Genomic DNA, 13,821 nt, shown 5'->3' on the forward strand with positions numbered 1-13,821 from the left:
GATTGGATGGAAGAACATTATCACACTGCATCTTCCTGAATTGCCGGAGGGGATTAATAAAGTTGTATCGAATTGAATCGAATTAAAGTAAATAGAATCGATCTTTATATGCCACCGTTAATAACCATACAGCCATACGGGCACATATTGATTTGTGATAGGAAACTTTAATAACAGCTTATAAAGACTGATACAACTCATAGTTTGGCTATCTCATCTGCATGTATAGTAGGTTTCAGGGAACCAACTCGCTGAATAACCCCTCGAGGATCAATCTATCAATCTAATCGACATCAGATCATCAACTAAACCCAATCAGTTCTTCCATCACCTCCATACAGCCATGGGACCTATTAGTTTATGTTGGATCAGAGAGGAGCACCATAAAACACCTGACTGTGTCTCTCTGGCAGATCATCAGCATGTGTCGGAGCAGTGAGAGTATTTGCCTGGTCGGGGGAAATTGAATCAGGCTCAGATGGGATCTACAGTGGGTGTGATTTGCATTCTAAAACTGGTGTTATAAACACAGAGGTACATGGGAGAAAACAGCCCGATATCTCACCTAGGTGGTTCCTACATGATCTGGGTTATTTATGTGTGATATTATTTGGTAATAAGTTCTATTTTAAATGTTGATATTATTTTGCATTATATTTCATACATTTTCTGCATGTTTTTCATGTTGTTCTTTTTCTCTTTGTTTCTCTTTTTTATTCGTTGCATGCTCTCCTCGTCTCACCGTGTGTGTGAGACTTGCTCGGTCACTGCATGTGTGTGTTATGTGTGTGTGTGTGTGACACGATGTTTGCGATGCAACTCTCACAGGGAAGCCTGCTTCATTGACCTGCAAAGACAGTAGGTAACATTAACGTGTCAATATACTGAACAATAATATAAACGCAACATGCAATGTCCCATGTTTCATGAGCTGAAATAAAAGATCCCAGAAATGTTCCATACAGACAAAAAGCTTATTTCTCTCGAATTTTGGGCACAAATTTGTTTACATGCCTTTTAGTGAGCATTTCTCCTTTGCCAAGATAATCCATCCACCTGACAGGTGTGGCATATCAAGAAATTGATTTTAAAACGCATGATCATTACACAGGTGCACCTTGTGCTGGGTACAATTAAAAAGCCACTCTAAAATGTACAGTATTATCACACAACACAATGCCACAGATGTCTCAAGTTGAGGGAGCGTGCAATTGGCATGCTGACTGCAGGAATGTCCACCAGAGCTGTTGCCAGAGAATTGAATAATAATTTCTCTACCATAAGCCACCTCCAACATCGTTTTAGAGAATCTGGCAGTATGTCCAACCGGCCAGCCCAGACTAGGACCTCCACATCTGACTTCTTCACCTGCAGGATCGTCTGAGACCAGCCACCCGGACAGCTGATGAAACTGAGGAGTATTTATGTCTGTAATAAAGCCCTTTTGTGGAGAAAAACCCATTCTGATTGGCTGGGCCTGGCCCTGCAGTGGGTGGGCCTGGTCCCAAGTCATGTGAAATACATAGGTTAGGGGCCTAATGAATTTATTTCAATTGTGTGATTTCCTTGTATGAACTGTAACTCTGTACAATCTCTGAAATTGTTGCATGTTGCATGTATATGTTTGTCAGTATAGAAACAGGTGTATAATATACAGAGCTACAGTTGATGACTTTCAGTTTATGTCCATGCAGTCTTTTCCATTTCATGCAGGGCAGGTCTTCTGGTCTGTGACCATGCTTGCTAATGCCTCTCCTGGCCTTGGTATGCACTGTGTGGCTCAGAGAGTGAAGGTATTCTACTGGATATTGTGTGTGAGGAAGTGGGGTTCTCCCCCTGGACTGTGCTGTCCTAATGAATGTATTATGCTAGTTCATTAGTACATCATTACAGAGTCATTTACCTATGGAGGCTGCCAGAGAGAGGCCAGGAGTGCACCACACACACACACTAACACACACACACACTAACACACGACTTGAGTGGTGGGCAACTCCAGTCCTGGGGGGCCACAATGTCTGTCTGATGTAGATCTGGCTAAATGGGGGTGTGACATCTCCAGCCAATCAGCCGCACTAATAAATCAATGAAGTGCCAAGGTCAGGTTAAATAGGGCTGGAGCGCCTTCCCTCTGGCCTGTTAAGTCACTGTGACCATCAACAGTCATATATACCCCCAGCTCGACCTCGAGGGAAATTATCTCTATTCCTAGCACAAAGTTCATTTTATCTCTCTATGTTCTCTCTCTTCTCTCGCTCACTGTCTCTAGGTGCAGCAGGGGGTCAGAGGGGGTTTCTGGGATGCATTCGCTCCCTCAGGATGAATGGTGTGACCCTTGACCTTGAGGAGAGGGCCAAGGTGACGATTGGTTGATTGATTTCCTTAATTTCATCATCTAAAAATAAATCAAGTTCTCTTTACTAACGCAAATGAAGAGCATCCAAAAGTCAAACTCTCCCTATCTCTCTCTCTCTCTCTCCCTATCTCTATCTCTCTCTCTCCATATCTCTCTCTCCATTTCCATCTCTACTCTCTCCCTATCTCTCTCTCTCCCTATCTCTCTCTCTCTCTCCATATCTCTCTCTCTCCCTCTCTCTCTCCATTTCCATCTCTCTCTCCATCTCTCCTCCATCTCTCTCTCTCCCTCTCTCTCTCCATTTCCATCTCTCTCCATCTCTCCTCCATCTCTCTCCCTATCTCTCTCTCCATCTCTCTCTCCCTATCTCTCTCTATCTCTCTCCATTTCCATCCCTCTTTCTCCATCTCTCTCTCCATTTCCATCTCTCTCTCTCCATCTCTCTCTCTCCCTATCTCTCTCTCCATCACTCTCTCTCCATCTCTCTCGCCATCTCTCTCTCCATTTCCATCTCTCTCTCCATTTCCATCTCTCTCTCCATCTCTCTCCATGTCGTCCATCTCTCTCCATCTCTCTCCATCTCTCTCTCCATATCCATCTCTCTCTCCATATCCATCTCTCTCTCTCCCCATCCCTCTCTCTCCATCTCTCTCTCTCCATCTCTCTCCATCTCCATCCCTCTCTCTCCATCTCTCTCTCTCTCCATCTCTTTCGCTCTCCATCTCTATCCCTTTCTCTCTAGGTAACTCCAGGTGTAAAGCCAGGCTGTCAGGGTCATTGTACCAGTTATGGGATGTACTGCAGGAACGGAGGAAAGTGTGTGGAGAAATATAATGGTTACTCCTGTGACTGCACTGCCACGGCATACGATGGACCCTTCTGCACCAAAGGTGAGAGCTAATCGCTGAACCCTGAAATGACTGCTAGGCTGTTGGACGGTGTAACCAGCAGCCTTTGTTTACGGAGGAACGGGCAATATTTACTCAGAAGTAAGAGTTAGTTTCTGTCAGTCGCAGTGAGACTTCATAGCAAGAAAGTTGACACATAAATTCATTTGTTTCCTAAACTTAAGCTTGTTTTGCTGTGTTTTACGCCAGTCGGGGGTGACGACACCGGGAGTATGTGTCAGATGACAGCATGTGGGAATAGAAAACATAAAACAGGAATATGCAAAGTAGCTGACATGAAAGGACCTCCCCAGTGTTCTGTGTGTGTGTGTAAACTGAAAATGAGGTCTTGAATGTAATGGAAACTAGTGTGTGTTTATTTATCTACACGTGAGTGTGTGTTATGCCCTTCAGATACTCCAGAGGATACTGCTCCCTCTGTTCTCCTGTCTGTGTCATATGAGCGCAGTCATAATATGAATAAGAATATTATTATCAGTCATAATGGCGAAGCGTATTTCCATTATATCCCTATTTACACCTGGTTCCTGAGGTAGAATATTATTATCAGGACTGTTTTGGCATCTCACCAGAGATATGTTTTGGCATATTATCAGGACTGATTTGGCATCGGCCCTCATTCTGCTGCTACTGTACTGCCATTCCCTGGGGTCACAGACAGACAACTAGGACTCTGTAATGAACAACACACACACACACCACTTACAACAGAGAGTGATGTTCTATTCTTATCAGCATCTCTGCTGCCTCTAGTTACAGACATAGCAACCTCTTCCTCGATGTCAGTAAGACCAAGGAGCTGATCGTGGAGTATAGGAGGAAACAGGAAGAGAGCTTCAAGTTCCTTGGCGTCCACATAACTGAGGACGTAACATGGTCCACACACACGCGCACAGTCGTGAAGAGGGGACGGCAGTGCCTCTTCCCCCTTAGGAGGTTGAAAAGATTTGGCATCGGCCCTCGGACCCTCAAAAAGTCCTACAGCTGCACCATCGAGAGCATCTTGACTGGCTGCATCACCGCTCGGTATGGAAATGCACCGCCCTTGACCGCAAAGCACTACAGAGGGTGGTGCGGACAGCCCAGTACACTAGGGCCGAGACAGCTTCTACCCCAAGCCATTAAACTGCTAAAAAGCCAGACTGCTAAATAGTAAAGGAATGGTACACAAACTATCTGCAACACTATCTGCACTGACCCTACATACACTCACCAGACTTTATATACACACCATATACACTGGATATACAAAACCTGCTCTTTCCATGACGTAGACTGACCAGGTGAATCCAGGTGAAAGATATGATCCCTTATTGATATCACTTGTTGAATCCACTTCAATCAGTGTAGATGAAGGGGAGGAGACAGGTTAAAGTAGGATTTTTACGCTCAACAGTTTCCTGTGTATATCAAGAACGGTCCACCACCCAATCAATCAATCAATCAAGTTTATTTTATATAGCCCTTCGTACATCAGCTAATATCTCGAAGTGCTGTACAGAAACCCAGCCTAAAACCCCAAACAGCAAGTAATGCAGGTGTAGAAGCACGGTGGCTAGGAAAAACTCCCTAGAAAGGCCAAAACCTAGGAAGAAACCTAGAGAGGAACCAGGCTATGAGGGGTGGCCAGTCCTCTTCTGGCTGTGCCGGGTGGAGATTATAACAGAACTATGCCAAGATGTTCAAAATGTTCATAAGTGACAAGCATGGTCAAATAATAATCAGGAATAAATGTCAGTTGGCTTTTCATAGCCGATCATTAAGAGTTGAAAGCAGCAGGTCTGGGACAGGTAGGGGTTCCGTAACCACAGGCAGAGCAGTTGAAACTGGAATAGCAGCAAGGCCAGGTGGACTGGGGACAGCAAGGAGTCATCATGCCCGGTTTGCCGTGACGTATGGTCCTAGGGCTCAGGTTCTCAGAGAGAGAGAAAGAAAGAGAGAACGAGAGAATTAGAGAGAGCATACTTAAATTCACACAGGACACTGGATAAGACAGGAGAAGTACTCCAGGTATAACCAACTGACCCTAGCCCCCCGACACATAAACTACTGCAGCATAAATACTGGAGGCTGAGACAGGAGCGGTCAGGAGACACTGTGGCCCCATCCGAAGACATCCAGCCAACTTGACACAACTGTGGGAAGCATTGGAGTCAACATGGGCCAGCATCCTTGTGGAACGCTTCTGACACCTTGTAGAGTCCATGCCCCAACGAATTGAGGCTGTTCTGAGAGCAAAGAGGGTGCAACTCAATATTAGGAAGGTGTTCTTAATGTTTTGTAGACTCAGTGTACACACTCACTCACACACACTACATTGACACTCCCACACAAAACACACACACATTCACATACACTACATACAGTACGCACACACACACAACATACACACGCATACCGACACAACACAAACACACATACATACACATTACACACACGCTTTTATACTCATCATATGCTGCTCCTTCTCTGTCCTTTATTTGACTTGTATTGTTATCTGTCCTGATGCCTAGTCACTTTACTCTGCCTTCATGTACATATCTACCTCAAATACCTTGTATATCTCTGCACATTGATCTGGTACTTGTACTCCCTGTATATCAAATTGTATTTGTCACATGCTTTGTAAACAACAGGTGTAGACTTCTTACGGGCCCTTCCCAACAATGCAGTGAGAGAAAGATTTTTGAAACAGTAGAGAAATAATAACACAAGGAATAAATACACAAAATGAGTGACGATAACTTGGCTATATACACGGTGTACCACTACTGAGTCGATGCGCAGGGGTACGAGGTAATTTAGGTAGATCTGTACGTATAGCTAGGGATAAAGTAACTAGGCAACAGGGTAGATTATAAACAGCAACAGCAGCGGATGTGTCAAAGGGGGTCAATATAGATACAGTATTCGAGGTTAACTATTTAACTAACTATTTAGCAGTCTTATAGCTTGGTGGTAGAAGGTGTTAAGGGTCCTGTTTGTTCCAGACTTGGCGCACCGGTACAGGTTTGCTGTGCTGTATGGTCCTTGCGGCCTTGTGAATGTTAACTTGTTTAAAGGTCTTGCTCACGTCCGCTACGGAGGGAGTGATCACACAGTCGTCCAGAACAATTAGTTCAGTGCTGCTAGACTCGAAGCAGAAAAGGTATGTAGCTCGTCTGGTAGGCTTGCCTCACTGGGCAGCTCGTGGCTCGGTTTCCCTTTCTAATCTGTGATAGTTTGGAAGCCCTGCCACATCCGACGTGCCGTTGTAGTAGGATTCGACCTTAGTCCTGTATTGACACTTTGTCTGTTTGAAGGTTTGTCGGAGGGCGTGGCAAGATTTCTTATAAGGGTCTGGATTAGTGTCCCGCTCCTTTAAAACAGCAGCATCCATGGCTTCTGGTTTGGATATGTACGTACTGTCACTGTGGAGACGATGTCATCAATGCACTTATTAATGAAGCCGGTGACTGATGTGGTATACTCCTCAATGTCATTGGCTATATAGCTCCATTTTTGTGTATTTTCTTTTATTCCTGTTGTGTAACTATTTTAAACTCTTCTTTGTTGGGAAGGGCTTGTAAGCATGTGTCTCACGGTAAAGTCCCCACCAGTTGACCTTCTGCGTGTATGTGTTCTCTCCTCTCTCTAAGATGTGGGGGGCTTCTTTGAGGCGGGCACTCTGGTGAGATACAACTTCCTGTCAGAGGCAGCGGCAGCCAATCAGGATGCAAGGTTCCTTGCCCAACCTTTAACTGCACAGGAAGTGAATCTGACAGGAGAAGCAGTAGCGTTTAGCTTCAGTACATCCAACACACCGGCTATACTGCTGTACGTCAGCTCCAAGACACAAGACTACCTGGCACTGGTTCTACGGCAGAATGGTGAGACACTAACACATACAGACACTTATCAACACACACACACAGACACGTGGGCTCTGCCTCAGGTATGTTGCAGATGCAGTATGTAAGGTCTCTCGTGTGTGTGTGTGTGTGTGTGTGTGTGTGTGTGTGTGTGTGTGTGTGTGTGTGTGTGTGTGTGCGCGTGCGTGTGTGTGTGCGTGCGTGCGTGCGTGCGTGCGTACGTGTGTGTGTGTATGTGTGTGTAGGAACTCTCCAGGTGCGGTATAACCTGGGCGGTCTCAAGGAGCCGTTCACCATAGACGTGGACCAGCGTAACCTAGCCAACGGACAGCCACACACTATCAACATGTCCAGAATCAACAGGACTATCACCATACAGGTATGCACACACACACACACACACACACACCTTCTCTCCGCCTTCCAAGCATAGTCTATGATGACTTCAGACATGTCCATTTCTAACCACAAGAGGGAGACAAAAGCCTCTCTTATTGTCACAGGACTTGAGGGATTGACAATGGCTTGAAGCTTCGTGGATATGAGTCGGCCCGTTTGTACAAAGATCCACAAGGATGTTGATGATTGACTATGGAAATGGTTCAGTGGTTTGCATCGTGATCTTCTCTCTCTCCCATGCTCTCTTCGTCTCCAGTTGGACCACTACCCCCCTGTCAGCTACTCTCTCCCAGAGGCTTCAAACACACACTTCAACCTGGTCAAGACATTATTCCTGGGGAAAGTATTTGGTGAGTACAAGCATCGCATACGTGTATGTGACAGAGGTCTGCTTGGCCCTGGCAGAGAACGTAGGCCTATTCAGAGAGCAGCAACAGGAGCTGTACAGATGTATTGTAGTTGCGCTATGTGTCCACTAGAGGTAACTAGAAGACTGTTTTTCACCAGGACACAGTCATGTCTATTGTTGCCAGACAGGGATTTCACACATTTTAGTCTGGTTTGGTTTCTGTAACATGTTCAATAGGTATGTTTTGCTTCAGGTGTAAATATGTTATGTAGAACAGGCATGCTCCTCTGTAGAAGGATTAGGGATTCATGTCAGCTCTATACAAGACATTTCTATCTGCAACATTCACAATGTTGAGTCCTCCTGAACAAGACTTTAGTGCAGTATAGTATTCCTTACTCCTGGTCACTGCTCTGGTTTCCAATCCTCCTGGTTTCCATGACTCCTGGTTGTCCTGCTCTGTTCTGGGCTGGTGGCAGTCAGTGAGGTAGAAGGAATGGCTGAGTTCCCTTCCTAGCTAGAACCATTGATCGATGTACAGCAGACTAATACCACAGGGAATAATGCCCCTTTCCTTGTCACACATGCTCATACACACACACACACCAACATAACCCCATCTGAAACTGCAGAGCTGCCATTTTAAGACTGAAGGACACAACAGAGGCCCTACTCACCATCTCGCCCAGTTTCTATTTCCAAAACATAATTCATACACAAGTATGTATTTCACAATCTGGATTTATTTCCAAATGGATTTTAGGCAACAACAAAAACAACAAGATTGAACTGAACTGATATGCAATATACAGAAGAGTGTGTTCATATGCCAAAGTAGACATGGGTCTCTTTGCAGTTCAGTTCTGACCAACATTCTGGCACACCACTCAGAAACAGCATATTCTTGCTATCAATACTTGCAGAGGGAACTTTCAAAACCTTTGTCCATGGGAGGTTAGTGATTACAGTTTGATGTACAGTGTGATATGCAAATCCAACAATCATAATATGTAGCAAACTAATCAAGTAATGAGCTGAGTGTTTGAAATTTTCGTCACAACTTGTTTCAGTGTGTGTAGGTGACAGGGAGACCACCAGTGAGGCTGAGTTTTCACCACTAGAGCTAAGATAGCCCGTACGGATACCAAACAAGCTTCTGGCAGACCGTTGTGGCAAACCTTTGGCCAATTTGCTGCACGTTTGGGTATCCATCTGCCACAAAATATTATTCTTGCCAAAGGTTTGCTGTAGATTCACCACTGGTGGCAAACATTTGCAAACTTCTGGCAACATTTTGTAACACGCTATTTAGTTTGCAGCAAATTTGCCACAAACTTGTAGGAAGTTTACCGCAACAAAAAATCATTTTTGTAAGGAAGTGCTTGGATTGCTTAGAATCAAGGGCAATGGTGACATCATTGAGGACCTTCAAGGTTGCAGTGACACATCCATAACCTGAGCGGAAACCAAACTGCATTCCAGAGGGAATAATATAGACATCAAGAAAGCCAGTCAGTTGATTATTGACACATTTTTCCAACACTTGTGATAAACAGGGCAAAATAGAAATAGGCCTATAACAGTTAGGATCAGCTTGATCTCCCCCTTTAAATAAAGGACAAACTGTGGCTGCTTTCCAAGCAATGAGAACCTCCCCAGAAAGGAGAGACAGGTTAAAAAGTTCAGAGATAGGCTTGGCGATGATAGGGGCAGCAACCTTAAAGAAGAAAGGGTCTAAGTCAAGTTTCAGGAGCTCCTTTAGCACCTCGGACTCAGTGACCACATGCAGGGAGAAACTTTGTAGCGGGGCAGGGGGAAAAGAGGGAGGAGCATCGGGGCTAGTCACATTAGAAGGGGTGGGAGATGAGGAAATGTTGGACGGGCAAGGAGGCATGGCTGAGTTAAATAGGAATCCTGACTTCATGAAGTGGTGATTAAAGAGCTCAGCCATGTGCTTCTTGTCAGTAACAACCACATCATCAACATTAAGGGACATGGGCAGCTGTGAGGAGGAGGGTTTATTCTCAAGGTCTTTAACCATTTTCCAGAACTTCTTGGGATTAGACCCACAGAGAGAGAACTGCTACTTAAAGTAATTACCTTTGACCTTCTGGAAGCTCAGGCCTGAGTGCACTTATTTCTCATTTGCTTCCGGCCTGAGGAGGGAAACATGAAAGGAGGTTGAGATCCGGTAGTTGGTGGGGAATTGTATGTGGTAAGTTACCTTATTAACCCTTCAGAAGACCTTGAAGGGTCCCACAAACTGGGGGCTCAGCTTCCGGCAGGGTAGGTGGAGCAGGAGTTTCCTTGTGGAGAGCCAGATGCGATCACCAGGATGGACAGTGCGCTGGAGCCTCGCGTTGGTGGCTTTCCACACCTCCTCTGCACGTTGGACCCCTCGTTCACTGCAGGGGCCTCGTTCTGGCTCGGAATCCGCGGAACCAGGGCCGGCTGATATCCCAGGACACACTGGAAGGTAGTCAGCCCAGTGGAGGAGTGACGAAATGAGTTCTGGGCATATTGCGCCGAGGGAAGGAACTGGGCCCCCTCCCCCTGCCAGTCAGTGACTCCTTAGGAACCTCCCCAGCTCCTGGTTGGTCCACTCCACCGGCCCATTAGACTGAGGCCAGGACCCGGATGTGAGGCTGACCGTGGCCCCCAGCTTCTCCATAAAGGCTCTCCAGACCCGCGACGTGAATCGGGAACCACGTTCGGAAACGATGTCCTCCGGAAGGCCATAGTGCCGGTGGTTAGACCAGAGAGGGATAAAACATCAGGAATTATGGAGAATCTGTCAACAACGACCATAATAGTTGTAAAACCATCAAAAAGGGAGAGATCAGTTACAAAGTCTATGGACAGATGTGACCAAGGCCGCTTAGGCACGGGAAGGGGAAGTAGTTTCCCTGCTGGAGTGAACTGACCACCATCTCCAGTTCTGCAGGAGCACCTGAAGCTCTAGTGCTGCTTCCTTCTCCACCTTTACAAAGAAAAGACTATTATCATACTCACTATCATTAGTATATCAGTAGTCTACATTAATACAGCTCTGGGAAAAAATAAGAGTGGTCTGTTAATTTGGAGTGGTCTTTTAATTTGAATTGGTCTGTTAATTTGGAGTGGTCTGTTAATTTGGAGTGGTCTGTTAATTTGGAGTGGTCTGTTAATTTGGAGTGGTCTGTTAATTTGGAGTGGTCTGTTAATTTGGAGTGGTCTGTTAATTTGGAGTGGTCTCTTAATTTGGAGTGGTCTGTTAATTTGGAGTGGTCTGTTAATTTGGAGTGGTCTGTTAATTTGGAGTGGTCTGTTAATTTGGAGTGGTCTGTTAATTTGGAGTGGTCTGTTAATTTGGAGTGGTCTCTTAATTTGGAGTGGTCTGTTAATTTGGAGTGGTCTCTTAATTTGGAGTGGTCTCTTAATTTGGAGTGGTCTGTTAATTTGGAGTGGTCTGTTAATTTGGAGTGGTCTGTTAATTTGGAGTGGTCTGTTAATTTGGAGTGGTCTCTTAATTTGGAGTGGTCTGTTAATTTGGAGTGGTCTCTTAATTTGGAGTGGTCTCCTAATTTGGAGTGGTCTGTTAATTTGGAGTGGTCTCTTAATTTGGAGTGGTCTCTTAATTTGGAGTGGTCTGTTAATTTGGAGTGGTCTCTTAATTTGGAGTGGTCTGTTAATTTGGAGTGGTCTGTTAATTTGGAGTGGTCTCTTAATTTGGAGTGGTCTCTTAATTTGGAGTGGTCTCTTAATTTGGAGTGGTCTGTTAATTTGGAGTGGTCTCTTAATTTGGAGTGGTCTGTTAATTTGGAGTGGTCTGTTAATTTGGAGTGGTCTCTTAATTTGGAGTGGTCTCTTAATTTGGAGTGGTCTGTTAATTTGGAGTGGTCTCTTAATTTGGAGTGGTCTGTTAATTTGGAGTGGTCTCTTATTTTGGAGTGGTCTCTTAATTTGGAGTGGTCTCTTAATTTGGAGTGGTCTCTTAATTTGGAGTGGTCTGTTAATTTGGAGTGGTCTCTTAATTTGGAGTGGTCTGTTAATTTGGAGTGGTCTCTTAATTTTTCCCAGAGCTGTATATTATTGTAGTAACTTGTAATGCTGGTACTAATGGCGCTAATGATCTTTGTCAATGCCTGTGCTGTGTCACACAGGCTACTGTGTTACGTTCATGGCTGTATTATGGTTACGTTACTGTAGCCTGTTTCCCTAGCTTATATGTCATGAGTCATGACCGAATGCTGTCAAGTCCATAGTCTAGGTTTACTATTTTACTAGTTGAAACATATTGCCTTCAATGTCATATTATGATTGCTATGTTGCACTCATTGCTATGGTATAATTTCTCCACGAAGACGTAAGACGTGCAAACGGTTTAGCCTACCGGCCGTTGTGTAACTATTATTAGCTAGGCTACTTAGCTAGCCGTGCTGGGTGTCGTGTTTTTTAGCTAGTGTTTTTGACTGACCTGGTCCCTTACTGGCGAACATGTTGCTTATTTTGCAGTATTTAGCTGCGTCTGTGGCAAGGGCCTTTCTCTTTTTTATTCTCTCCCTCTGCTCCACCTTTCCTTTTCTGACCGTCCATTTCACCGTGTGTGTAAAATGTTTTTGGTAGAGAAGCAGGTAGACGGTTGCTATGTGCGTCGCGGAGAGACCTGATGTTATTTTTGCCACGTGCACCCTCGCACGGGGACACTGCAGCGAGAGAGTGAGAATCATGCCTGATGTGTGGATTCTCCTTCAACTCATTCCTGCTTGCTATATTATCGCTGGTCAAGTTGACTGTTCACCGAAGGCCAATACGACCCTTAGGCCACCGGGAAATGTCCCGGTGCTCCCGAAGGCCAGTCCGCCAGTGCATCAGACCAAAGGACAGATTTCCACCCGTCTAATGTCCATTGATTGTGTTTCTTGGCCCAAGCAAGTTTCTTATTATTATTGGTGTCCTTTAGTAGTGTCCTTTAGTAGTGGTTCCTTTGCAGCAAATCGACCATGTAGGCCTGATTCATGCAGTCAGTTACTTGAACTCTGTGAAGCATTTATTTGGGCTGCAATTTCTGATGCTGGTAACTCTAATGAACTTATCCTCTGCAGCAGAGGTAACTCTGGGTCTTCCTTTCCTTTGGCGGTCCTCATGAGAGCCAGTTTCATCATTGCGCTTGATGGTTTTTGTGACTCCACTTGAAGAAACGTTCAAATTCTTGAAATGTTGCGGAGTGACTGACCATGTAATGATTGACTGTCGATTCTCTTTGCTTATTTGAGCTGTTCTTGCCATAATATGGACTTGGTATTTTACCAAATAGGGCTACCTTCCGTATACCAACCCTACCTTGTCACAACACAACTGATTGGCTCTAACACACTGGGGCACACCTATTAATTGAAATGCATTCCTGGTGACTACCTCATGAAGCTGGTTGAGAGAATGTCAAGAGTGTGCAAAGCTGTCATCAAGGCAAAGGGTGGCTACTTTGAAGAATCTCAAATATAAAATATATTTTTACTTGTTTAACACTTTTTTGGTTTCTACATGAGTCCATATGTGTTATTTCATAGTTTTGATGTGTTCACTATTATTCTACAATGTAGGAAATAGTAAAAATAAAGAAAAACCCTTGAATGAGTAGGCGTGTCCAAACTTTTGACTGGTACTGTAGATAAGCTCTGAAGGGCAGGTAGCAGGAGTGGGTTCCCTCTCCAGAGCCTGGCGGATGTCCACATCTACGTCCCAACACACGGTACCAACGATTTGGGAGGACAGATTGATAGGCTGGAGGGCACTCACAAGACCCTCCACCAATGTGGATCCACAGGATGCGGGAGAGCAGGTCCTCCGGCAGGTCCTCTGGTGATTCTCATCCTCAACCAGGAGATGGTGGGGTTATGAAGTTGGAGCCACGGAGACCGAGGATTACTTTGTGTACGGGTGCGGTGGTGATGAGGAAGGGACGGCTTTCCAGGTGCA

At 45.0% G+C, this 13,821-nt stretch overlaps 1 protein-coding gene across 1 annotated transcript in view; it reads left to right on the plus strand.

Annotated features, from left to right (window-relative positions):
- LOC129858902 (contactin-associated protein-like 2) overlaps positions 1–9,506 on the plus strand; it is a 197,650-nt gene extending 188,144 nt beyond the window's left edge. Inside the window, exons 17-21 of the mRNA XM_055928132.1 lie at positions 2,270–2,358; positions 3,099–3,246; positions 6,903–7,133; positions 7,361–7,494; positions 7,771–9,506. Coding sequence (XP_055784107.1) covers positions 2,270–2,358; positions 3,099–3,246; positions 6,903–7,133; positions 7,361–7,494; positions 7,771–8,088 — 920 coding nt within the window. The 3' untranslated portion in view covers positions 8,089–9,506. The remainder of the gene's footprint in view (positions 1–2,269; positions 2,359–3,098; positions 3,247–6,902; positions 7,134–7,360; positions 7,495–7,770) is intronic.
- Positions 9,507–13,821: the final 4,315 nt, after the last annotated feature.

The sequence above is a fragment of the Salvelinus fontinalis genome, chromosome 7 (assembly GCF_029448725.1).
Source record: "Salvelinus fontinalis isolate EN_2023a chromosome 7, ASM2944872v1, whole genome shotgun sequence".
Lineage (NCBI taxonomy): Eukaryota > Metazoa > Chordata > Actinopteri > Salmoniformes > Salmonidae > Salvelinus > Salvelinus fontinalis.